Source organism: Tachysurus fulvidraco, chromosome 13 (assembly GCF_022655615.1).
Source record: "Tachysurus fulvidraco isolate hzauxx_2018 chromosome 13, HZAU_PFXX_2.0, whole genome shotgun sequence".
NCBI classification, from domain to species: Eukaryota; Metazoa; Chordata; class Actinopteri; order Siluriformes; family Bagridae; genus Tachysurus; species Tachysurus fulvidraco.
In genome coordinates this window covers 29,211,696-29,237,636 of record NC_062530.1, presented here as the reverse complement: position 1 = coordinate 29,237,636, position 25,941 = coordinate 29,211,696, and the positions used below count along the sequence as shown (strand labels likewise).

The 25,941-nt window shown below is 41.1% G+C and overlaps 2 protein-coding genes across 2 annotated transcripts in view; both read left to right on the top strand.

Annotated features, from left to right (window-relative positions):
* Nucleotides 1-25,941, top strand: part of LOC113653191 (NACHT, LRR and PYD domains-containing protein 12-like) — a 155,041-nt gene that overhangs the window by 106,574 nt on the left and 22,526 nt on the right. The window lies entirely within an intron of this gene.
* LOC125146196 (NACHT, LRR and PYD domains-containing protein 5-like) lies at nucleotides 1,674-18,032 on the top strand. The gene is made up of 10 exons (XM_047822416.1): nucleotides 1,674-1,910; nucleotides 2,442-2,635; nucleotides 3,479-3,619; nucleotides 5,582-5,657; nucleotides 6,096-6,288; nucleotides 6,417-8,184; nucleotides 13,743-13,916; nucleotides 14,870-15,034; nucleotides 15,126-15,299; nucleotides 17,906-18,032. The coding sequence occupies exons 1-10, from the start codon at nucleotides 1,674-1,676 to the stop codon at nucleotides 18,030-18,032; spliced, it is 3,249 nt and encodes a 1,082-aa protein (XP_047678372.1).

Below are 25,941 nucleotides of genomic sequence, written 5' to 3'. Positions count from 1 at the left end.
TCATTGTTTCTGCAAGGAATGAGAGAGGCCTAACTAAGGACCCACCAAAGACAAGTAGCTAAATGGTGAACAGTTGGTGTTTGTATTTGCTGGCATAATATATGCATTTGTATTCAATCTAGTTATGTGGAAACTTTTTTTGTGTCCTTTTCTGGCCGCTTAATCCAAGTCTTTCTATTTAAACACAGTATTTGAGTGCCGAACTTTAGTGTAACTGTAGGTCTATGAACTTACTGAGACCGATTTGTTACAAGTGGTTAAACATTCCTTTAAAATAAAATACAGTTGCACCAAAAATGAATATAAAGTGATTTAACATTTTAACTCACTAGAACACGAAATCAATGAGAACCCTGAGCTTGTTTTTTTGCAACGAGGCAGTTCCATATGGGGTAATAGGAGACAATGACACCCGAAGTGTGATGCTTATGTCCAGTTTATTCCGTTGTTTTGTTAAACATGAGAAAGTACCGGTGAACAGAGAGAAGAGCGATACACACCTTCTCTCCACCAAAGCTACAACGCCATTGCCGCTTGCAGCCGCTCAGCTCCAGACGTCACCTAAAACCGCCCCGATATTTCACGCATGCACGGTATTGGTACGGCTTTAGGTGATGTCTCTCAGCTCCCGGTTAACCTCTCGTCCATGGAAAGTTGCAATAAAATAAAATTTAAATAATTTAATGTTCCTTGGGCAGCCCGGTACCATTTGATTCATGGACCGGTACCGGTCCGGGGACCGGGGGTTGGGAATCACTGCGCTAAGGTACCGCTTCAACTCAACTCCACGATCACCTCACCTACTGCCACCGACATTCTCGGTCTCCCGGTGGAATATCTCAACCATGCAGAAGTCTTCAGCAAAATCAGAGCCACCAAACTGCCACCGCATCGACCTCACAACTGCTGCATTGAGATCCTGCCCAACACCACTCCACCTAAGGGGAGGACCTTCCCTCTATCACAACCGGAGTCCGAGGCCATGAACAAGTATATCGAGGAGGAATTAAAGAAGGGGTTCATCCGAGACTCTGTATCGGCAGCATCATTGGGATTTTTCTTCGTGAAGAAGGACACGAGCTTGCATCGATTATCGCGCTCTGAATGAGATCACGGTGAAGTTTCGTTATCCTCTTCCCCTCGTACCCTCAGCCCTGGAACAGCTTTGCAAAGCCAGCTACTTTACCAAACTGGATCTGCGCAAAGCCTATACCCTGAATGGGGATGAATGGAAAACCGCCTTTTCTACCCAGTCCGGTCACTACGAATATTTGGTCATGCGGTTCGGCCTTTCTAACAGTCCAGCAGTGTTCCAGTCCTTCGTCAGTGATGTGTTTCGTGATGTGCTGGACCGCTGGGTTATCGTTTATATCGATGACATCCTGATACACTCGGATACACTAGAGGAGCACGTCCAACATGTAAGGGCAGTACTGAAACGTCTGATCCGACACCAACTTTATGCCAAAGCTGAGAAATGCGAGTTCTATAAAACCTCAATGTCCTTCTTAGGCTACTTCATCTCTGCCAAGGGAGTCGCCATGGATGATTTGAAGGTGCAGGCTGTGTTAAAGATCCGGCTAATAAATTGTTTCCGTGTGCATACTTCTCCCTAAAAACAACTGTCACCCACTGAACGCAACTACGATGTGGGGGACCGCGAATTATTAACCATGAAGGCAGCTTTCGAGGAATGGCATCACTGGCTGGAGGGCGCTCAGTATCCTTTCACCGTCCTCACCGATCACAAAAACCTGCCATTCACCTCGCGCAGAACAAGTTCTGGTGGCCGTCACTGTCCGAAGACACATGAGACTTTGTCAAGAACTGCACTGTCTGCAATACCTCAAAAGCCTCCCATCAACTACCTGCCGGACTCCCTAGCCTCTCCCAGTCCCACAGCGACCCTGGTCTCACATAGCCATCGACTTCGTCACCGATCTGCCCAAGTCTAACAACTGCACAGTAATTCTCACCGTCATCGACCGTTTTTCGAAAACATGCCGCCTGATTCCTCTGCCTAAACTCCCCTCGGCATTCGAAACTGCTGAAACCCTCTGCTTTCAGCAGACACTTCGTGTTCTGCTTTTTCGGCTTACTCGAGGACATTGTTTCCGGCAGGGGCCCTCAGTTCACTTCACGAGTCTGGTCAGCCTTTTTCAAGCTGTTGAACATTAATGTCAGTCTCACCTCGGGTTATCATCCACAAGCGAACGGGCAGACAGAGCGCATGAACCAAGAGCTCACTCATTTCCTCCGCTCATACTGTCAAAACAACCAGACCGATTGGAGCAGGTACCTCTTGTGGGCAGGACTTTGGCCATTTTATGCTCAAAATTCACTCACCAAACCAGCCAACGCCATCACTCCTTTCCAATGCATGCTCGGCTATCAACCTCCCTTGTTCCCATGGTCCGGTGACCCTTCTGACCTGCCAGCAGTGGACAAGTGGTTTTGTAGAAGCGAGGAGACATTTAATGAAGCGCATCACCAGCTACAGAGAGCCATCAGGAGGCAAAAAACTCCAGGCTGACAGACCCCGCAGACCGCACCCAGATTATCAACCCGGTCAGTGGGTCTGGCTCTCCACCCGAGACATCTGTCTCTGCCTACCCTGCAGAAAGCTTAGTCCTAGGTATGTGGACCCTTTCAAGATCATGAAACAGATAAATCCTGTGTCATATCATTTGGAATTACCTCCTACTTACCGCATCTCTCCCACTTTTCATTCTCACTGCTAAAACCCACTGGTGGTCCGAGAGGGGAACGAGGGGAGGCTGCTGATCAATCGTCATGGTCGAGGCACCTGCCTCATCCTCTGATCGCTACCAGAGGGAACCTTCCCCCGAGTATTAGTAGTTTCCAGACTACGTTTACCATAATCCTCTTACTGGGACTGATTACACTGCCACCTGCTTCCAATCAGCCACTTCCTATAAAAACTGAACTTGACTCCAGTGCGAAGTCTTGATTTGCTACGGCTGTCATTCTGAGCATTTCCTATTCTGTCACTATTCCCGGTTTTGTTATATGTTTCTGAAGTTCTGCCTTAGGACTGTTTGCTGCCTGCCCTGACCTTCTGCCTGTTATTCTGACCACGTTTCTGCCTCGCCTATTCTGTTGTTTTTGCTGTCATTGTACCCTGCCTGTCTACTTACGAGTGTGTGTAATAAAAGCTGCAAATGGATCCTCAGCCTTATGACGCATCATTACACCTTGTCATTGTGTTGTCTTTGGTGTCTCTATTTGGTGTTTGTTTCTTTTCCCTCACTACGTTCTTTCCCCAGTGTTTTCCATTTTAGTGTTTTTTTTATATCTATCCCTGCATTTGTGTCTGTTTTTTTTATCTGTGAAGACACCCCCGTTTTCTGACAATGGTGGTGCTGTTTATGATCAGTAGAGAATCATCTCATTCTCTAGATTATTACCTGTTTCTTTTGTGTGAATAAATAGAATTTATTACATTAAACCATTTTAGAATGTACTTGACTCCACTGTACTTTATAGTGGAACTGAGGAAAGGCCAGATTCTCCTGTATCCAGATGTGTGTCCTTTTAAGAGTGAAAACTCCAAGCCACAATCTATCAAATTTAAAGGGGGAAGAGAATCTCAGGAAAGGTACTGTTGTCTTAATCTTACTCATCATTCATAATCTCATTTTCAGAGTTTTTACCAAATTGGAATTGGTAAAGGATTTATTGTCTTAGACAGTTGATAGGATCAGTAGCTCATGACTTTGTCAAAGTCTTTAACTATATTTAATGCTTATTAAACAGGTATTAAATTAAAAAATATACCTGAGTTGTAGTGCAAAGAGAAATAAAACACATTCACAGCAAGATCCAATGTACACAGCAAGCATAATCAGCCTAACCAGGAAAAAATATAAAGATTTATCATAGAAATATAGAATTTTACTAACACTTTGTGAAAGGGAATTTCAGAAGATGTCCAGAGGATTTTGAGGTTAAAATGCTTAAAGCGCACCTCTCTATACTCTTTCACAGATCCGATAATAGACCAAAATTGTCACAAACGTGGGATAAAACAGACCCAGATGCAGGATAGCAAAATAAACAGTTTAATAACAAAAGAAACACGAAACATTAACACAAATTCGAGACAGGACGACAGGACAAAACAACCAAAGACAACAGTAGATTCCGCGCTGCACAAGGCAACGCGGCACAGTTAAATAGACAGTGATAATGACAATGGGAAACAGGTGTGTGGAAACGGGAGCAGACAAAGCGCGGGGCAGACATGTGTCGAGGAACATAAACAAAAAGGGACATGGCCAAAGTCCGGGCTGAGTCCTGACAGTACCCCCCCTCAAGGCGCGGCTCTCGCCTTGGGGGGGCATGGCACACGGTGAGGCAGGTGGGGGGAGCAAGGCACACAGCGAGGCAGGTGAGGGGAGCAAGGCACACGACGAGGCAGGTGGGGGGAGCAAGGCACACGACGAGGCATGTGGGGGGAGCAAGGCACACTGCACCGCAGTGTGCCTTGGGAATAGTGACACCGGGAATAACCGGGTATAGTAACCGGGAATAGTGACAGGGGCCAAGCCACGTCCACAGCCGAGCAAGGGTTCTGAGCGACGACCACAGCCGAGCAAGGGTTCTGAGCGACGTCCACAGCCGAGAAGGGGGCCGAGCGACATCCACAGCCGAGCAGGGGGGCCGAGCGCAACCCTCCAATGCACCGCAGCCAGACCCACTTAACGGGAACCAGGAAAAGGGGAGGGAGAGTGGGGAAAAAAATCCTCCACGGAACAGAAAAATCAACAAAAAAAAAACCCATGAGTGTATTTGTACTGAATTTAAATCTACATTATGTCTTGCAGGGGACCTGTGGTTTTAAATCATATGACAGAAAATCATATCTATTTAAAATGACCTGTTTTGTATTGTTTAAGACCCTATCCCAGATTTATTCCACTTTTCCTTTTAAAATAAGCTCCACTCTTCTGTGAAGGCTTTTCACTAGATGTTATGGCTGTGGGGATTTGTGTTTATTCGGCTACAAGTGCATTAGTGAATTCAGACACTGGTGTTGTAAGTGTGAGGAGGTCTGGGATGCAGTCAAAGGTGTTCAATGGGGTTGAGGTCAGGGACACTTGAGATCTTCCACTCCAACCTTATCATCATCTTCATGGAGCACACTTTGTGCACTTTGGCCTCTTAGTTCCAGTGAAGAGAAAGTGTTTATCCACAGCATACAAAAGCATTCAATACAATAGTGTGTCTTCACCATTGTGGTATTACACCATGTAGAGTACATACTATATGTACTTATTATTGGCATTTATTAGACAGTATTATTCAGTCAAGTGTTTTTACATTGAATTACATTTACAAGTACATAAAAGCTTGTTTCAATATTGGTCTTTTATTCTTTTAGACAAATGTCCTCCCCAGCTAGACGGCTAAAGCAAACACCCAGCACTGACAAAATGACAGGGAGACAATCTATTGGAAGGTATCATTTTCCCTCTCTATTAATTCTGCTATTTATTAATCTAAATAAATAATCTAAATACTAATTTGCTTATCAAAAATGTATTTATTTTGACTACAGAGATCATTCTGACCCTGAGGCTCCTGCAAAAAGACTCACATTAAAAAAGAAGAATACAGACGACAACATCTTCAAAGTAAGACTTAAATCATCTTGGTCAATGCTTCCCATGATGTCAACAATCATAACCTTCATTGAATACATTGGCGATATTTACTTTAGATGATCTGTAAAAAAAAAAAAAAAACTTTTTAAGGTCGTGTGATAAAATATAGAACAGAATGGACTGATAAAATAATGTTAGTCTCAATTGTGTAGAACAGACAATGCAGTTCGTTTAGCTTTAAAGTTCCTAAAACACCAGGTTAACCATAATTAATTTAAACAGCACCCTAGTTATGTGAAGTGGCTCAGCTGAAGATTATCATCTCTGTCTTAATGGACCTGCCTGTTGTCTTTACAACTTTCTTTTAGCCATGAAGAATCAAATGAAATATTAGAATTTTGGAAGACATAAAATTGGTCATGTTTCTATAAATGGTTCTACATTTAATTTTCTCTGTGTTTTGTTAAGGATCTTGAGGATAAAATTATTGTATTTATAAAAGATGAGCTGGAGATGTTTAAGAAATGTCTAAGAAAAGAAAACACAAGAAACAACAGCGATGTGAGGGATGATTTGTGGAGTGTAAAAGAAGCAGCTCTTGATATGACATTATACTTTCTGAAGTTGATGGAACACAATGACCTTGCTGATGCACTCCAGGGTAAGAGATTAACAAGACATGCACATTAAATTAAACTTTCTTCTAACAGTGTTTATACAATTTCAGGACATATTTACTTATTTAATTTACGTATTTATCTTTCTTGTGTTTTGTACTTATATAATTAGATGCACTAATAGGAGTTCAGCAGTGTGCACTCAAATCAAACCTGAGTAAGAAGTACAAATATGTATGTGAAGGAATTGCAAAGCAAGGAGAGTTCAACATTCTTAACAAGATCTATACAGATCTGTGTATCACTGCAGGTGGAAGTGGACAAATGAATAAACAACATGAAGTGAGACAAATTGAAAAGAAAAAAACTTGTGTGCAAACTGAAATTCAAATAGAGCAGGAGGAACAAATTGAATGCAAGAACATGTTTAAACCTTCACCTGGAGAAGAAAAACCCATCAGAACTGTGGTGACACAAGGGGTCGCTGGTATCGGAAAATCCATCTGTGTGCAGAAGATTGTTCTAGACTGGGCTGAAGGGAAAGAATATCAGGACATAAAGTTCATATTTCCGCTGCCTTTCAGAGAACTGAATTTAAAAGAAAAGGAAAGATGCAGTTTGAGGGACATCATCTATCAGTTTTTCCCAGAAACAGAAGGAATGAGATTCACAGACAGGTATAAAGTCATGTTCATCTTTGATGGACTGGATGAGTGTCGACTTCCTCTAACATTCCATGAAAACCAAAAGTGTACTGATGTAACAGAGAAAGCCTCACTGGACACTATAATAACAAACCTCATTGAAGGAAATCTGCTTTCGTCTGCTCTCATCTGGATAAACACTCGACCAGCAGCAGCTGCTAAGATCCCTGCTGAACATGTGGACCGGGTCACAGAGGTATGTGGCTTCAATGATGAACAAAAGGTGGAGTACTTCAGAAAGAAAATCAGTGATGAGAGTCTGGCCAACAGAATCATTGATCATATTAAAAGATCAAGAAGTCTCTTCATCATGTGTCATATTCCAGTCTTCTGTTGGATTTCAGCCACTGTACTTGAAGATATTTTGGGGAGATCAGACTGTGAAGACATTCCACAGACTCTGACGGAGATGTACACATGTTTTCTGATCTTTCAGACCATACAGGGGGACAAGAAATACGATAGAAATAATGCCTCAGACATTCCATGGAATAAAGATGGAATTCTTTCACTGGGAAAGCTTGCCTTTAGTCACCTGGAAAAAAACAACCTGATTTTCTATGCAGAAGATCTAAAAGCTTGTGGAATTGATGCCAGTGACATAGAGGTGTACTCAGGAGTGTGCACTCAGGAGACTGGCAGATTTCTAGGCACAGTTTTCAGCTTTGTGCATCTCAGCATTCAGGAGTTCATTGCTGCCTTGTTTACATATGTTTGTGTCCGAAATGAAAACAAGAATGTTTTTGAGCAATCAGAAGAGAATAAAGAAACAAAAGTTATTGATTTGCTCAAGATCACAGTGGACAAGGCTTTGGAGAGTGAAAACGGACACTTGGATCTTTTCCTCCGCTTCCTTCTGGGCCTCTCAGTGGAGTCTAATCAGAAGCTCATTCGAGGTCTATTGACAAACACAGGAAGCAGCTCTGACTGCCAAAAGGACATATCTGAGTACATCAAGTTAAAGTTTGAACAAAAACCAACTCCAGAGGGATCAATCAATCTGTTCTACTGTCTGAACGAGTTAAATGATGATTCACTGATGAAAGAGATCCAAAGCTACATGAGCTCAGGTCGTCTGTCTGAAGCTGAACTCTCACCTGCTCAGTGGTCTGCTCTGGTCTTTGTGTTGCTGACATCAAAGGAGGATCTGAAAGTGTTTGAGCTGCAGAAGTTCATAAGATCAGACGATTGCTTTAAGAGACTGTTACCAGTCGTCCAGGAAGCCACAAAAGTTCTGTAAGTAAAAACCTGTTTCTCCATTCAGCTGCAGGATACATTCAGGATCACACTGATGCCAAGAAATGTTAATCAAATGGCATTAAACATAACTCATTTTAATACCTGTTTATATTTATAATGTTTGTATATTTTACCAGCAAACTACAGTTTTAAAAGTTAGTGGACAGCAGAACATCACATGCATGTACAGTACTGTGCAAAAGTTTTAGGCAGGTGTGAAAAAATTCTGTAAACAAAGACTGTGTTCCGAAAATACAAATAATGAGTGTTTATTTTTGTCAATTTACACAATGCAAAGTGAGCAAACAAAAGAAAAATCTAAATCAAATCAATATTTGGTGTTGCTACCTTTTGCCTTCAAACCAGCATAAAGTGATGGCACGGCCCCTACAGAGCCCTAATCTCAACATGATCGAGTGTGTCTGGGATTACATGAAGAGACAGAAGGATGTGAGAAAGCCGACATCCACAGAAGAACTGTGGCTAGTTCTCCAAAATGTTTGGAACGACCTACCAGCCGAGTTCCTTCAAAAACTGTGTGCAAATGTAGCTAGAAGTATTGCTGCTGTTTTGAAGGCAAAGGCTGCTCACACCAAATATTGATTTGATTTAAATTTCTCTTTTGTTCATTCACTGCATTTTGTTAATTTATGAAAATAAATGTTTAACACCTCCATTTTTGAAAGCATTCTTTGTTTACAGCATTTTTTCACACCTGCCTGAAACTTTTGCACAGTACTGTACATTATATTCCAAAACTATGGACATTATTATGGACTTGATTCCTCTTTGTTGCTCTAACAGTCCAGCAGTTTAGAACAAAGTCATGCTTAATACAGCCAGAGTAAGATACATTTTACTTACTGATATTCTCCCTTCAGGCTCAGTGAGAGTAACCTGACAGAGAGAAGCTGCTGGTCTTTACACACAGTTCTCAGCTCAGAATCCTCCAAGCTGACTGAGGTGGATCTGAGCAGTAATCCTCTGGGGGACTCAGGAGTGAAGCAGCTTTGTGCTGGACTGAAGAGTCCAAACTGTAAACTGGAGACTCTGAGGTAACGTCTAATGCACACTTCATTTATAATCCAGATGACGATAGAGACATGAAATACACAATGTTTTATGTCAAAGTGTTGCAGTGCCTGTGGATTCAAACAGAGAAATCATCTTATTACCCACATGCTAATCATGCTACTAAAATTATGCTAATCTGTGAAATAATTTGATTATTTTGAAATAACGTGGACAAATGTCCCTAATGCCCCCACATGAGGGAAAAGGGGTAAGAATATAAATGACAGAGTTGTATTAATTATCATATAATCATCTGTGAATCCCAGTACATTTACAGAAGGAGTCTCCAGTAACAATAACTTTAAGACATTAAAGTCTCCACAACAAAGACTTTCTTAGTGTAAGCTGCATTTTTTACTTATTAACTTCAAGTAAAAGAAAAAAGAGAAGCCAGAACAACTGTTTATAGCTGCTATAATGTGAGTAAGAACAGGAACCTTCCTGTTTTGGGGACTTTCTACAATATTAAATGTCTAACAGAAGAAAAACCACTTGTGAATGAGCAGCTAAAGGAAAATATAATCCATATATTACCTTGTTATTGTGGAGTATTGTGTGTAGATTAATGAGAAAAAATAAGTTAAATCTCTTTTAAGGTGAAGCTAAAACCTACCAAAATGTGGAGAAAATTTACAAGTGCTGAGATTTTTCATCTGTACTTTATTTTTATTAAAGCAGACTGAATTTGAGAGGACGTGTCAGACTGAATAGAGAAATATATATTTTAAATCATTTATATTTACTGGTATGGTCCAGTTATCAGTACTGACTTTATAATGTCTCTTTATTAGTTCAGAAAAATTCATCACAAATGTGTAATTCAGAACATGTTCCCAAAGAGAACAACAACAGTAAATACAGTTAATTTATACACTGAACGCTGCCACATTTATACTCCTGGTTTTTACAGAGACTTACAGACCTTTCCTACATAAAAATAATACAATTGGTGTAATTTTGTGTAGACTTTCAGACTGCAGTATAACAGAGGAAGGATACACTTTTCTGGCTGAAGCTCTGAGACAGAATTCATCATCACACCTGAGAGAGCTGGATCTCAGAGGGAACGACCCTGGAGCTTCAGGAGTGAAACAACTTACTGACAACAAAGTTTACAATCTGACACTGAGGTGATTCTATAAGCAATGATGATATATACAAATATCATATTAAACAAATATAATTTCTGTTAAAAATAACTTTTCCATCAAACCTCTAAAGGTTGTTAAAGGGTCGTGATGCAGAGGAAGCCTACACGTGTCTTAGAGACATGTTCAGTAAGAACCCCTTACTGCACACGGAGCTGGATCTGAGCACCAAAACACCAAAGAACATCCACGTGAAGCAGCTTTCAGCTCTGCTGCAGGATCCACATTACAGACTGCAGAAACTTACGTAAGAAACAGCTATAAACACACAGATCTCTGTTTTCACTCAGTTGCTCTTGTTTAGTCAGGAGTGACTGTAGCCATGCTAACTGTGTCTGTACTGATATGAAAACCTCTGACACAGTGAACTGCACTCACTTCATGTTCTGCCTCTTTGAGGAAAACATTATTTTACTTAAGGTACAGATTTAAATATCCCATTTCTCACAACCCAGTGTAGCACTCCTATCCCACCCTTTACAATAAAAGCACTCTGGGGTCATTAACTTGATCCAAAAACAACTTAGGCAAGTCACAAATCACAGTATATATTTAGGAATTTAAACAAAGAAAATTAGCAGTGAAACTAACAGGGTAACATAATACTTAAATTGTCATTTAATAAATAAAGTGCAGGACAGAAGATGAATAAAACAATAATTATTACTTTATTATTTAACAAACTACTTAGAATTAGTTATAAGTTTACTAACTTGAACCTTACTAATATCTTTCACTAAAACATGTTATAGTCATGACCAACTCAATAAAACAAACAGGAAAAAAAAACGTGGCAGGCCTGGACGATGCTTGTGAGCATTTTGGCGATAAGCTACTTCGCCCCTTTTTTTTAATCGATAGAACAACGGAAAAAAAACTTACTCACAGTCACTTCTCAGTCTCGAATCCAGGGTCAAATAAAGTATAATCCACTTAGGTTACTCAGGAATAGCCTTTGTAATCTACGAACGAACGCATGGGCACTTTTTCCCTCAGTGGCAAAAGAAAGTTCGGGAACAACACCTACTGTATAATCCATAGCAAACTTGGGAAATATGCTCCAGAATAAACAGAAATAGTAACTCCACGAAAGTCACTATTTGTTTCAAAGTGTCTATTAAACACTGTATCCTGCCACACCGACAGTATTAAATAGCTGAAAGAAACAAAAAATATAAATATATAACATACAAACAATTTTGTGTTCTAAAATATAACATCCAAGCAGGCTACACCAGTTTAGTAGATATTCACTAAATGTCACAGCACTCATCTTTATCAAAATGACAACAAAAGTATTAGCTTCAGGAAGAAGAAATATTTACTATATAATGTTCCTGAGCTGCTGTGAGTTGTAAACCTGTACAATAATAACTTACAGTAATTCACATTCAGTACTGCTGAGTTACAGGCAGGAAAATTCTGAACACAAACTTTATACACCACCTCACATACGTCCAGGGCATCGTGTATGAACGTGGTACAGCCAAAGACCTGCCCAGAAGGAGGTTTGGGACATGCATGAAGTTTAAACATAATGACACAAAATATTTTGTATCACAAAAGTCATTAAGGAGCAGCAGGATTCTTCCTTTCCTGGTGGTTGGATTTATTGGTCCACTAAACAACTGATTAAAAACTAACAGCCCTGACCTGAACTTTCTCTGTCCCAGGTGTCCAGACCACTGATTTATCCAGCTCTGGTGGACAGGAAGTGGAACACTGGTTGTAATAGTGACAGAGACTAACCTCCTTCTCTCTTTCTCTCTCTCTCTCTCTCTCTCTCTCTCTCTCTCTCTCTCTCTCTCTCTCTCTCCAGGTTGTATAAGAAAGACAGTATGACAGATGATGACTGCTCAGGTGTGTTTTCTGCTCTGGTTTTAAACCCTTCACACCTGAGAGATCTGAATCTGAACTGTAATAAACCAGGAGAGTCTGGACTGAGAAATCTGTGTGATTTCCTGAAGAATCCTAAATGTAAACTGCAGACACTAAAGTGAGTAATAATGTCTTTATAATTAAACTAAACATTTTAAAAATATCAATCAGTTTACAAAAATCTCATTTAAGGAGTACAGGAAATTCTACTGTGGGGTTTGTGTCATAATCAGACAGAAATAATTTTTTAAAAAGTACTTTCTGAATATTTATTAGTACATATAATTATTAAAACACTCAAAGAATATGTGTATTACATATAAAAACATTATTTCTAACTAAATATGTTATAATAAAGGGCATACAGAGAACAGAGTAATAAACAGTAATACAGAACAATGCAGATCAGTCAAACCAGGCAGAGTGTCATAGAGCAGGCAGGAACCCAAGTCCCACATGTTCTTCACCAGAGGGTCTTGGCACTTTGCCTCGTGCTCTATGTAGTCATACTGCTTGGTTAATGTTCCTGCTCTGTTTGACCCCCGTTACTTCCTGCTGTACGGTTTGACCATCTGGTGAAGAAAATGTGGGACTTGTTCGCTGTCCATTATTTAAACCTTCCAACAAATTATTTCACAATAAAAATAAAACATATTGTACTGTTCTCCCTACCAATGCAATTTAACAGCCAGCCAAAATCCATCCATAAAGTACAGACAAGTCAGGATTCATCTTAGTCTTTGACATTTAATAAGATGCCAGGTACATTATGAATTAAGAGTAAAACTGCAAATAAAAAATTCTGTAAACAAAGACTGCTTTCAGAAATACAAATAATGAGTGTTCTGTCAATTTACACAATGCAAAGTGAGCAAACAAAAGAAAAATCTAAATCAAATCTATATTTGGTGTTACTACCTTTTGCCTTCAAACCAGCATAAAGTGATGGCACGGCCCCCACAGAGCCCTAATCTCAACATGATCGAGTGTGTCTGGGATTACATGAAGAGACAGAAGGATTGGAGAAAGCCGACATCCACAGAAGATCTGCGGCTAGTTCTCCAATATGTTTGGAACGACCTACCAGCCGAGTTCCTTCAAAAACTGTGTGCAAGTGTACCTAGAAGAACTCCTACTGTTTTGAAGACAAAGGCTGCTCACACCAAATATTTATTTGATTCAGATTTCTCTTTTGTTCATTCACTGCATTTTGTTAATTTATGAAAATAAATGTTTAACACCTCCATTTTTGAAAGCATTCTTTGTTTACAGCATTTTTTCACACCTGCCTGAAACTTTTGCTCAGTACTGTACATTATATTCCAAAACTATGGACATTATTATGGACTTGATTCCTCTTTGTTGCTCTAACAGTCCAGCAATTTAGAACAAAGTCATGCTTAATACAGCCAGAGTAATATACATTTTTACTCACTGATATTTTCTCCCTTTCAGGCTCAGTGAGTGTAACCTGACAGAGAGAAGCTGCAGGTCTTTACACACAGTTCTCAGCTCAGAATCCTCCGAGCTGACTGAGGTGGATCTGAGCAGTAATCCTCTGGAGGACTCAGGAGTGAAGCAGCTTTGTGCTGGACTGAAGAGTCCAAACTGTAAACTGGAGACACTGAGGTAACGTCTAATACACACTTCATTTATAATCCAGATGATGACAGAGACATGAAATACACAATTTTTTGTGTCAAAATGTTGCAGTGCCTGTGGATTCAAACACAGAAAAATAATCTTATTACCCACATGCTAATCATGCTACTAAAATTATGCTAATCTGTGAAATAATTTGATTATTTTGAAATAACAAAATAAATAAAATAATTGTATTAATTATCATATAATCATCTGTGAATCCCAGTACATTTACAGAAGGAGTCTCCAGTATCAATAACTTTAAGACATTAAAGTCTCCACAACAAAGACTTTCTTGGTGTAAGCTGCATTTTTTACTTATTAACTTCAAGTAAAAGAAAAAAGAGAAGCCAGAACAACTGTTTATAGCTGCTATAATGTGCGTAAGAACAGGAACCTACCTGTTTTGGGGACTTTCTACAACATTAAATGTCTGTAACAGAAAAAAAAACACTTGTGAATGAGCAGCTAAAGGAAAATATTATCCATATATTACCTTGTTATTGTGGAGTATTGTGTGAAGATCAATGAGGAAAAAATGAGTTAAATCTCTTTTAACCTGAAGCTAAAACCTACCAAAATGTGGAAAAACTTGACAAGCTCTGAGATTTTTCATCTGCACTTTATATTTATTTTTATTAAAGCAGACTGAATTTGAGAGGACGTGTCAGACTGAATAGAGAAATATATATTTTAAATCATTTATATTTACTGGTATGGTCCAGTTATCAGTACTGACTTTATAATGTCTCTTTATTAGTTCAGAAAAATTCAGACATCACAAATGTGTAATTCAGAACATGTTCCCAAAGAGAACAACAACAGTAAATACAGTTAACTTATACACTGAACGCTGCCACATTTATACTCCTGGTTTTTACAGAGACTTACAAACCTTTCCTACATAAAAATAATACAATTGGTGTAATTTTGTGTAGACTTTCTGACTGCAGTATAACAGAGGAAGGATACACTTTTCTGGCTGAAGCTCTGAGACAGAATTCATCATCACACCTGAGAGAGCTGGATCTCGGAGGGAACAACCCTGGAGCTTCAGGAGTGAAACTACTTACTGACAACAAAGTTTACAACCTGAAGCTTAGGTGATTCTATAAACAATGATGATATATACAAATATCATATTAAACAAATATAATTTCTGTTAAAAATAACTTTTCCTTCAAACCTCTACAGGTTGTTAAAAAGTCCTGATGCAGAGGAAGCCTACATGTGTCTTACAAAAATGTTCAGTAAGAACCCCTTACTGCACACGGAGCTGGATCTGAGCACCAAAACACCAAAGAACATCAAAGTGAAGCAGCTTTCAGCTCTGCTGCAGGATCCACATTACAGACTGCAGAAACTTACGTAAGAAACAGCTATAAACACACAGATCTCTGTTTTCACTCAGTTGCTCTTGTTTAGTCAGGAGTGACTGTAGCCATGCTAACATGTCTGTACTGATATGAAAACCTCTGACACAGTGAACTGCACTCAATTTATGTTTTGCCTCTTTAAGAAAAACACGATTTTACTTAAAGTAAAGACTTAAATATCCCATTTCTTACACCCATCCTATCCCACCCTTTACAATAAAAGCACTCTGGGTTCATTAACTCCAAAAACAACTTAGGCAAGTCACAAATCACAGTATATATTTAGGAATTTAAACAAAGAAAATTAGCAGTGAAACTAACAGGGTAACATAATACTTAAATTGTCATTTAGTAAATAAAGTGCAGGACAGAAGATGAATAAAACAATAATTATTACTTTATTATTTAACAAACTACTTAGAATTAGTAATAAGTTTACTAACTTGAACCTTACTAATATCTTTCACTAAAACATGTTATGGTCATGGCCAACTTAATAAAACAAACAGGAAAAAAAATACGTGGCAGGCCTGGACGATGCTTGTGAACATTTTGGCGATAAGCTACTTCGCCCCTTTTTTTTAATCGATAGAACAACGAAAAAAAAACTTACTCACAGTCACTTCGCAGTCTCGAATCCTGAGTCAAAGAAAGTATAATCCACTTAGGTTACTCGAAAATAGCCTTTGTATTCCCCGAACGAACGCATGGGCACTTTTTCCCTTAGTGGCAAAAGAAAGTTCGGGAACAACACCTACTGTATAATCCATAGCAAACTTGGGAAATATGCTCCAGAAAGAAACAAAATATATATAATAGCAGAAAGAAACAAAATATATATAATTATATAACTTACAATGTTGTGTTCTAAAATATAACATCCAAGCAGGCTACAACAGTTTAGTAGATATTCACTAAATGTCACAGCACTCATCTTTATCAAAATGACAACAAAAGTATTAGCTTAAGGAAGAACAAATATTTACTATATAATAATCCTGAGCTGCTGTGAGTTGTAAACCTGTACAATAATAACTTACAGTAATTCACATTCAGTACTGCTGAGTTACAGGCAGGAAAATTCTGAACACAAACTTTATACACCACCTCACATACGTCCAGGGCATCGTGTATGAACGTGTTACAGCCAAAGACCTGCCCAGAAGGAGGTTTGGGATATGCATGAAGTTTAAATATAATGACACAAAATCTTTTGTTTCACAAAAGTCATTAAGGAGCAGCAGGATTCTTCCTTTCCTGGTGGTTGGATTTATTGGTCCACTAAACAACTGATTAAAAACTAACAGCCCTGACCTGAACTTTCTCTGTCCCCAGTGTCCAGACCACTGATTTATCCAGCTCTGGTGGACAGGAAGTGGAACACTGGTTGTAATAGTGACAGAGACTAACCTCCTTCTCTCTTTCTCTCTCTCTCTCTCTCTCTCTCTCTCTCTCTCTCTCTCTCTCTCTCTCTCTCTCTCTCTCTCTCTCTCCAGGTTGTATAAGAAAGACAGTATGACAGATGATGACTGCTCAGGTGTGTTTTCTGCTCTGGTTTTAAACCCTTCACACCTGAGAGATCTGAATCTGAACAGGAATAAACCAGGAGAGTCTGGACTGAGAAATCTGTGTGATTTCCTGAAGAATCTTAAATGTAAACTGCAGACACTAAAGTGAGTAATAATGTCTTTATAATTAAACTAAACATTTTAAAAATATCAATCAGTTTATAAAAATCTTATTTTAGCAGTACAGGAAATTCTACCATGGGGTTTGTGTCATATTCATCAGAATCAGAATCAGATTCAGCTTTATTGCCAGTAATGTTTTCACATGTGAGGAATTAGTTTTAGTGCCAGAAGCTCCACAGTGTAACAGAATGACAGTGCAGTGTAGTTGAAATTGTATGTACACATTTACAGGTGTGAAATGTGCAGTTTAAATATACATATCCAATATAGGCAATAAATTTTATGTACAAATTTGATAGTGTGAGAAATGTGCAATTGAAGTATACAATATATATAATTTGTATGTACACCTGTGAAATTTTGAAATGTGCAATTGAAGTAAACAGTATAGACAATATGTATGTACAGGTGTGCAAGTATGAGATGTGCAAATTGAGGTATACATAGTACAAATGTGCAATTAGGTGTTGTGTGTTCCATGGTATTAATTGTTCATCAGGTGGATTGCTTGAGGGAAGAAACTGTTCCTATGTCTGGTCGTTCTGGTGCTCAGGGCTCTGTAGCGTTGGCCAGAAGGCAACAGTTCAAAGAGGGAGTGTGCTGCATCTGAGGGTTCCAGAGTGATTGACTTTGCCCTTTTGCTCACTCTGGAGAAGTACAGGTCTTGAAGAGTGGGGAGAGTTGTGCCAATGATTCGCTCAGCAGTCCGGACTACCCTCTGTAGTCTCCTGAAGTCGGATTGGGTAGCTGAGCTGAACACTGAGGTGCAGAGGATGGATTCAATGATTGTAGTGTAAAACTGTTTCAGAAGATCCTGTGGCAGGTTGAACTTCCTCAGCTGACGAAGGAAGTACAACCTCTGCTGAGCCATTTTCACAATGCAGTCAATGTGAATGTCCCACTTCAGGTCCTGGGGGATTGTGGTTCTCAGGGATCTGAATGACTCCACTGCTGTCACAATACTGCCCATGATACTTGTGACAATCGTCAGTATGCTTTACTTCATTGAGTTTGTCAAGTATCGGAAGTTGTGATGAGAGCGATTTGCCGTGTTGCATGCAAGTGGAGCGTGTGCGAGAGAGCTTTGTTTTTTCCAATCTGGGGTAAGTTTTGGTCGCGATGCTAATTCAGGGCATCATTATTTGTGCTGGTATTATGTTTTGAGCAGGGTTTTCTGTGTAGGGAGGTTTTTTCTTTTGGTGTTTGTTTTGTTTGCCGGATTAGGTTATAAATATTATTATTTATATTATTAAATATAATTATGTTATGAGTTATGTTTCAGGCTCAGTAGTCCATGAGTGACATAGTAAATAAATTTGTTTTTTTTCTTTTGTTGAACTTTGGATGCAGATGATTTTTCTTTTTTCTTATGCCTGTTTTTGCTCTCATGTATTGCCTTTCCTTCATTTTTGTTTCTGCATAAGATTTCTTGTATTGATTCTGCAGAAGATTTTCTTGCAATTAATTATCTGAGTTATTTAATTATTTGTTGATTTATGTCACTCATTCTTTGTTGAGGTTTTTAAAAGGTAAATGTGACTGGGCTTGAATTTAATAATTGCTTTCTTTATTTTTCCACTCTTTTCTTTCTTTTTTGAGTTGAATATGATGTACTGAATTATCCTGTTTGGAATTAAACGGGAATAGAAAACTCTGAATTTACTCTGAACACTTTCTTGTGGTTCCTGGTTTTACTTGATGCATGACATCATTTCTATGTGTAGTGTCTCTAACTATTAAATTAAGTTCATAATTGTGGTGGTTTTTACCACTGGCACCCGAACCCAACCTTTTAAGGCCAACTACCGTCACATGGTAAGTGGGGGGAGAGCAGGGTTGTTTCTCCTGAAGTCCACTATCATCTCCACTGTCTTGAGCGTGTTCAGCTCCAGGTTGTTAAGGCTGCACCAGACAGCCAGCCGTTCAGCCTCCAGTCTGTAAGCAGACTCGTCACCGTCCTGGATGAGGCCGATCAGTGTGGTGTCATCTGCAATCTTCAGGAGCTTGACAGAGGGGTCATTAGAGGTGCAGTCATTCGTGTACAGGGAGAAGAGCAGTGGGGAGAGAACACAGCCTTGGGGGGAGCCAGTGCTGATGGTGCGGGTGCTGGATTTGAATTTTCAGGATTTGAGCTGCTGCCTGTCTGTAAGAGAGCTGGTGATCCACTGACAGGCAGAGGAGGGCACAGAGAGCTGGGTTAATTTGGGCTGAAGGCGTTATGGGATGATGGTGTTGAAAGCAGAGCTGAAGTAAAAAACAGGATCCTCACATAAGTCTCTGGTCTGTCCAGATGCTGCAAAACATAATGCAGTCCCATGTTGACTGCATCATTCACAGACCTGTTTGCTCTGTAGGCAAACTGCAGAGGGTCCAGTAAGGGTCCAGGAATGTCCTTCAGATAAGCCAGAACAAGTCTTTCAAATGATTTCATGACCACAGATGTTAGAGCCACAGTTCTGTAGTCATTAAGTCCGGTGATTTTGGGTTTCTTTGGGATGGGTCTGATGGTGGAGCTTTTGAAGCATGAGGGTACTACACACAGCTCCAGTGACGTGTTGAATATCCGCGTGAAGATGGGGGCCAGCTGATCAGCACAGGCTTTCAGACAGGCTGGTGAAATGCTGTCTGGGCCTGGGGCCTTGCTTCTCTTGATCTTTCTGAAGACCTGACACACATCATCTTCACTGAACTGAATTGATGGTGTTGCTGATTCGGGGGTTACAGAAGGTGAGAATTGGGCTTTTTCAAACCTGCAGTAGAATTCATTCAGGTCGTCTGCCAGTTGTTGATTCACCACAGTGCTGGGAGATGGTGTCGTGTAGTTGGTGATGGCTTTCAGACCTTTCCAAGCTAAGTCATTGGAGGAAAACTGAATCTTTAATTTTTCGGAATAATTCCTCTTTGCCACTCTGATCTCCTTTTCCAATCTGTATTTAGCCTGTTAGTACAAGACTATCCCCATTCCTGTGAGCATCCACTTTGGCCTGACGGAGCTGGCTGAGTTTCACAGTGAACCATGGCTTGTCATTGTTGTAGGTTAAGTGAGTCCTGGTGGGAATGCACAAATCCTCACAAAAACTGATGTATGATGTTACGGTCTCTGTGAGCTCATCCAGGTCGGAGGAAGCAGCTTCAAAAACAGTCCAAACCGTGAGAGAGAAACAGGTTGTAGATCCTGCTTTGCTTCCTTTGTCCATCTTTTTACAGTCCTTAAAATACAGGTTTAGCTGTTTTTAGTTTCTGCCTGTAGGTCGGTATCAGATGAACTAAGCAGTGATCAGAGAGTCCCAGAGCTGCCCATGGGATGGAGTGATATGCATCCTTTATTACAGTGATCCAGTGTGTTTAGGCAATTCACGTGAGAGAATCACTTTATTAAAGTCCCCAAGAATTATTACTACGGAGTCTGGGTGTTGTTGCTCACTCTCTGTGATCAGATCATTGAGTGTCTGTAGGGCCGAGCTCACGTGCGCTTGCGGTGGAATGTAAACACTCACTAGAATGAACGAGCAAAACTCCCGACAGGCGAATAGAACAGTTTGCAGTTAATGAAGAGTGTTTCAAGATCTGGACAGCACATCTTCTTTAACACAGTTGTGAGAAAGTGATGCTATCCCTCTAGATTTAACTGGTGGAGGCGGCCAAATATGAACAGGATTCCGGTTAGAGAATCAGACAGTGGAGAGATTCTTCATACACTAACCTTTATTAACGTCTTTAAGTTGTCACCTGCAACAATCATCTTATGGCAATGATGTCTTTATGAATGTGTGTGTGGTCTATAGGAACAATAAAGAAATACAATTATTGCTATATTCAGAAACATTAACACCCTGACATGAGTACCAAACATACAACAAACAAATGGCACTTAACATATACAAATAGCCTGATGCCATCAGACAATGATGTGCTATTAATGTAAACACGTGCGATTCGAAGGCGGGGGCCTCGGCGACCCAATCCCCAGACACGGAGTATAATAATGCTGCCGATGCTAATGCTAATTAGCGCATTTTCTCATTACAAATTATGGCCACTACAGATCTTAAATTGTCAATATTAACCATAACAATAACGGAACATCAATTACACATGCAATGTACTCACATTAAGGCATAAACGCAAAATACATAACATAAAACAAACATGCAGGTATGTACTGATCCATGCTATCTGCCATTGCACAACATCATAATAGGTCCATGTGGACACCAACATTTTCGGTATTTGGTTCCTAGGTCAGGCTTTCATACACAGCCGCCCCCAATTATCCGACAGGATTATTGTAACGTCAAGAAAGCTGATCAACAGTGTCTAAGGCTGATCCTCAAGCCTAGGTAGCGGAATCAATCGTACCACAGGACGAGTGTAGGATGTATCATGAACTCTGACATGAGCAGTGCGTATCTTTCCATCCGGTCCTGCCAACATATCAGTCACTGTGTGTGCCCAGGTTTAATAATAAGAAACCCTATTTAGCTACAGACCAGAGGGCATGAAGAAGTTCTGTGTCAACGATGAGAACCACTTGGCCCACGGACAGCTCCTTTCCTTCATTTCTTCACTTATGTCTCTCCTGCAAAATTTGAAGATAATTTCGAATAAAGGCAGTCCAGAAATGGTCCGCTAACACCTGGCTGTGTCTCCATCTGCATCACCCAATCAGGTTGGCAGAGTCAAACAAGACTTGAGGTAGGCAGGCATCGCGTCGGCCCATAAGTAGGAGATTCGGTGTCACTGGATCCAAGTCTGCAACATCAGAGGATACATATCCCAGTGGCTTGGCATTTAAAATGTCCTCAACCTCCACTAGCAAGGTTTGCAGTACTGGCTCTGGCACCACCTGCTCCCGCAAGATGACACGTAATGCTATTTTTACAGATTTGACCTCACGCTCCCAGGTTCCTCCGAAATGAGAAGCATTAGGAGGAATGTGTTGAAATCTGATCTTCTGGGGAGCAAGCAGCTCTTGAAGTTTGGGTGACATGTCACCAAAGGTGGCAGTCGATGTAGTTCTCGATCTCCTCCCACAAAGTTAGTACCGTTGTCGCAGAGCATTTCCATAGGCTTACCACGTCGTGCTGCAAAGCGATGCAGAAAGAGTAAGAATGCATCTGTGTAGAGTAATCCAGCAGATCAAGGTGCACACATCTGGTTGTCATGCATTTAATGAGGATACATCTCTTTTCATGGCTACGACCAACTTTGACCGAAAAGGGGCCGAAACAATCTACTCCGGTGGAATAGAACGGAGGTTGGTGAAGTTGCATCCTGCAGGATGGAAGATCAGCCATTTGGGGGACTTCAGGCTTGGCACGCCAGAACTGACAATCTTGACATTTGCACTGATGTTTACGTACAGCTTCCCTGCCTCGAAGTATCCAATACTGGCGACGCAATTCTGCTAGCACTTGTTCAGAACCGGGATGTAGGAGTCGGCAGTCCATCTCCTTGATCAACAATTTAGTGATAGAATGACCAGGATCTAGCACAATTGGGTGGATGGCATCCAAATCGAGGTCACTTGCTCGATGTAATCTTCGCCCTGAATCGATGTACCGCTCAGTTCCAAACGAGGCATGCAGAGGCATTTTTTGGGAGCCACTCTAGATCTGGCAATAATGAAGGCAACCTGGATGTGGCCTTGATTATCAGTAGCGCGCAAAAAGGCCACGGAGCCATATGCTCTTTCCGATGCTTCACAGAAGATGTGGAGGTCTCGGATGGCACTAGGGTGATCGGCACATGCTGATGAATAAGGTTGAGGGAATTGTAGCTGAGCAAGATTAGGAATCTCTCTTAGCCAGGTTAGCCACTTCTCCTTTAGTGGTTGGGGTGTTATCGGCTCGTCCCAACCCGATTTCTGCTTCCAGAGGTCTTGGATGAGAATTTTAGCTCGGGTAGTAAATGGAATGATATAAGGTCTTGTACATGTTTCGCATGGTAGGCTCTAAGGTCTCAGCCGAGCGTAGATTATAGCCTAATGTGTCAGTGAGACAATCCCATCGTAGGCCTAGAGTGAGTTCTTGTAGGTCCTTACTTGCTTTGGTCAACCACAATTCACTGTTAGGGGATCGGGCTTCTGCAGGAAGCTGCTCAATGACTGAGGTTACATTGCAGGCTCATTGTCTTAAGTCAAAGCTTCCCTCCGACAACAGCATACGAAGTACATTTACCACCTCCTTAGCTTCATCAGAGCTCGAAGAGCAGTGCAGGAAATTATCTACATAGAAGTAATTCTCAACAAGTTTAGCCAGATTACCATAATCATCCTGATATTCTTACGCATGGCACTGGAGGGCATAAATAGCGCAACAAGGACTGCAAGTCGTTCCAAATGGGAGCACCTGCCATTCGAATATCTCAGGCTCCTTGTCTTTCTGCATGTCCCTCCAAATGAACCGCAACACTGACTTGTCTTTTGGTAGAAGGCGTGCCTGGTGGAACATGCCCTTTATGTCCCTACTCACAGCTACAGTGTGTTGTTGGAACCTCAGAAGCACACCTAATAATGATGGTCCCAGCATAGGACCAGAAAGTAGCTGACTGTTCAAAGCCTGCCCATGATGCTGAAAGGAGCAGTTAAAGACAATCCTGTCCTTTCCATTGTGATGTACCATGTGATGCAGAATGAACCAGGACTCTAAGGTTCTGTGTGCTTCTGTGGTTATCTTGGCTACCTATCCGGCGGATTCCAACTTTCTGATTTCATTGCAGTAGGCCTTCGCCCATGCAGGATCTCGTGCCAGTCTACGCTCGGTACTTCAAAGACTGGGAAGACCAGCATCCCTTTCTGTACGAGGTATAGTCATAGGCAGTGTTGTGCTAGTTACTAAGAAATAGTAACTAGTTACAGTTACTAGTTACTTCATTCAAAAAGTAACTCAATTAGGTTATTGATTACTTACACCAAAAAGTAACGCATTACTGTTAAAAGTAACTTTTTAGATACTTTTTTAAAGAACATTCTTTTATGTTCCCATTAATGCCCTTTTATGTGTTATGGTCTATACAAACACAAAACAAGACATCCCAAGTATCCCGGATGTTCCGGGAGTCTCCCGCATATTGATAGTGGCTCCCTGATGTACGCAAATTAGTTACAATCTCCTGGAATGAAGAGCAAGCAAGCAAGAGCGCGCATGCGCGACAGAGTATTCAAGTATGTGCTCCAAACCTTCTAGTGCACGGTAGAGAGGGAGGGGGCCAATCCTGAATGGCCTGTTTCGGTAAGTCAACCAATCAATTGTCAGTTTGGGCGGGCTATAGCCCATGTGTTTCGGAATTACTGCCGCACATACTTGAATAAACGGAAACACGCCCATAGCGCGGCTTCTTCGTGTTTACAGGTTGGTATCCACCAATCCTACAATGCGTCGCTGCTGTAAACAGGTTAGGCTGTAGGCTACACTTCAGCCAATATTAATTCATTTAAAAAAGTAACGAGTAACGCATCATATAGCAATGGTATCGGAGTTACTTTATTTAAAAAAGTAACACATTAGAGTATTAGTTACTGTCAAAAGTAACGCGTTACTGCCCAACACTGGTCATACGCATGCATCGGACCAAAGGCGTAGCATACCTTTGAATGCCAGCAACGTTCACCCTGATGGTGTTGTCCTGGAGCATGGCGAGAGCATCTTTATCTTGCTTGGACCTAGTGACCATTTTCTCATTGTATGGTAGAGTGTCAACCAACCAGAGTCGTTCAACATGCCGAATCAGATCATTGATCGTTGATGACTCAGAGTGTACTGGAGCAGCAGTGTAAGCAGACAATGCTATATTAGGGGGTGGTGATAAGAGCGCTTGTGACACCGGGTGCGGTGCATTGTGGAAGTTCACACCTGCAGGGTAAATACCTGGTAAGTCCACCTGTGGTGGTATAGGTGGCGGCTGGGACACCACAGAATCGTCAGGACTATGTTGTTTGGTAGGGCAAGGCAGCAGCGATGATGTCACAGCTTTCGACTGGGAGGGGGACTGCTGAGGCTTGGGAGACTGGAGTTGAGGTGAGCAAGTCTGGTTGTACTGTGCTGCAAGCTGTTGTGTGTTAGGAGAACCAGAGTCTGCAGAAACTGGAGTGGTTGAACTGGAATTAGAGAGCATGGAAGAGACAAGCTTAGCCAGTTCAAGTTCAGTCTCTGCTTGCTGAAGCTTACGCTGTCGTTCTAGGCGATTTGACAGGGCCCTTTGCCTCTAGAGCCTCCTCTTGCATGCGCTGGGCCTCTCTGGCTTGTGCTTGCAGTCTCTGCGTTTCCCGATCAATCAGTGAGTCGTCTTCTACTTGCTGCCGTAGATTGTCATACTGTCTCTGTTTAATCGTCTCCTCCAGCATAGCAGGCTGGACGCTAGAAAGCTCTGATGGAACATAAACACCAGCGGACGTAATGGAATGCCTATTTGTCTTGGAGTGCGAGCTGACACCACTGTGTGACGTTGTCCTCAAGTTGCTTCGGGGCTGTTTAGTACAGTGAGAGGAAGCTTTTGGAGGAGGGTCACCTGAGGGTTGGTTGTCGACATTGTAATCATCTAGGTGGGTAGGCAGATTCATCTTACGCCGAGGTCTGGAAAGTGTCTCAGATGCGTCACTTCGTGCTTTGTCCATATTGGTTCAATATTGCTCTCAATCCGGCTCAAAGGACGACTTTGTGAGAGAGTGATGCTATCCCTCTAGATTTAACTGGTTGAGGCGGCCAAATATGAACAGGATTCCAGTTAGAGAATCAGACAGTGGAGGAGAGATTCTTCATACAGTAGCCTTTATTAATGTCTTTAAGTTGTCACCTGCAACAATCATCTTATGGCAATGATTAAATAGTTTCTGCCTGTAGGTCGGTATCAGATGAACTAAGCCGTGATCAGCGAGTCCCAGAGCTGCCCATGGGACGGAGTGATATGCATTCTTTATTACAGTGTAACAGTGATCCAGTGTGT

Bases quoted from the DNA above. Each gene is read 5' to 3' on its own strand.
- LOC125146196 (XM_047822416.1), top strand. From the start codon at position 1,674: ATGAAGGCAGCTTTCGAGGAATGGCATCACTGGCTGGAGGGCGCTCAG. The intron at 5,658-6,095 runs GTAAGACTTAAA...TGTTTTGTTAAG, and splicing joins CAGACGACAACATCTTCAAA to GATCTTGAGGATAAAATTAT. The intron at 13,917-14,869 runs GTAACGTCTAAT...AATTTTGTGTAG, and splicing joins TGTAAACTGGAGACACTGAG to ACTTTCTGACTGCAGTATAA.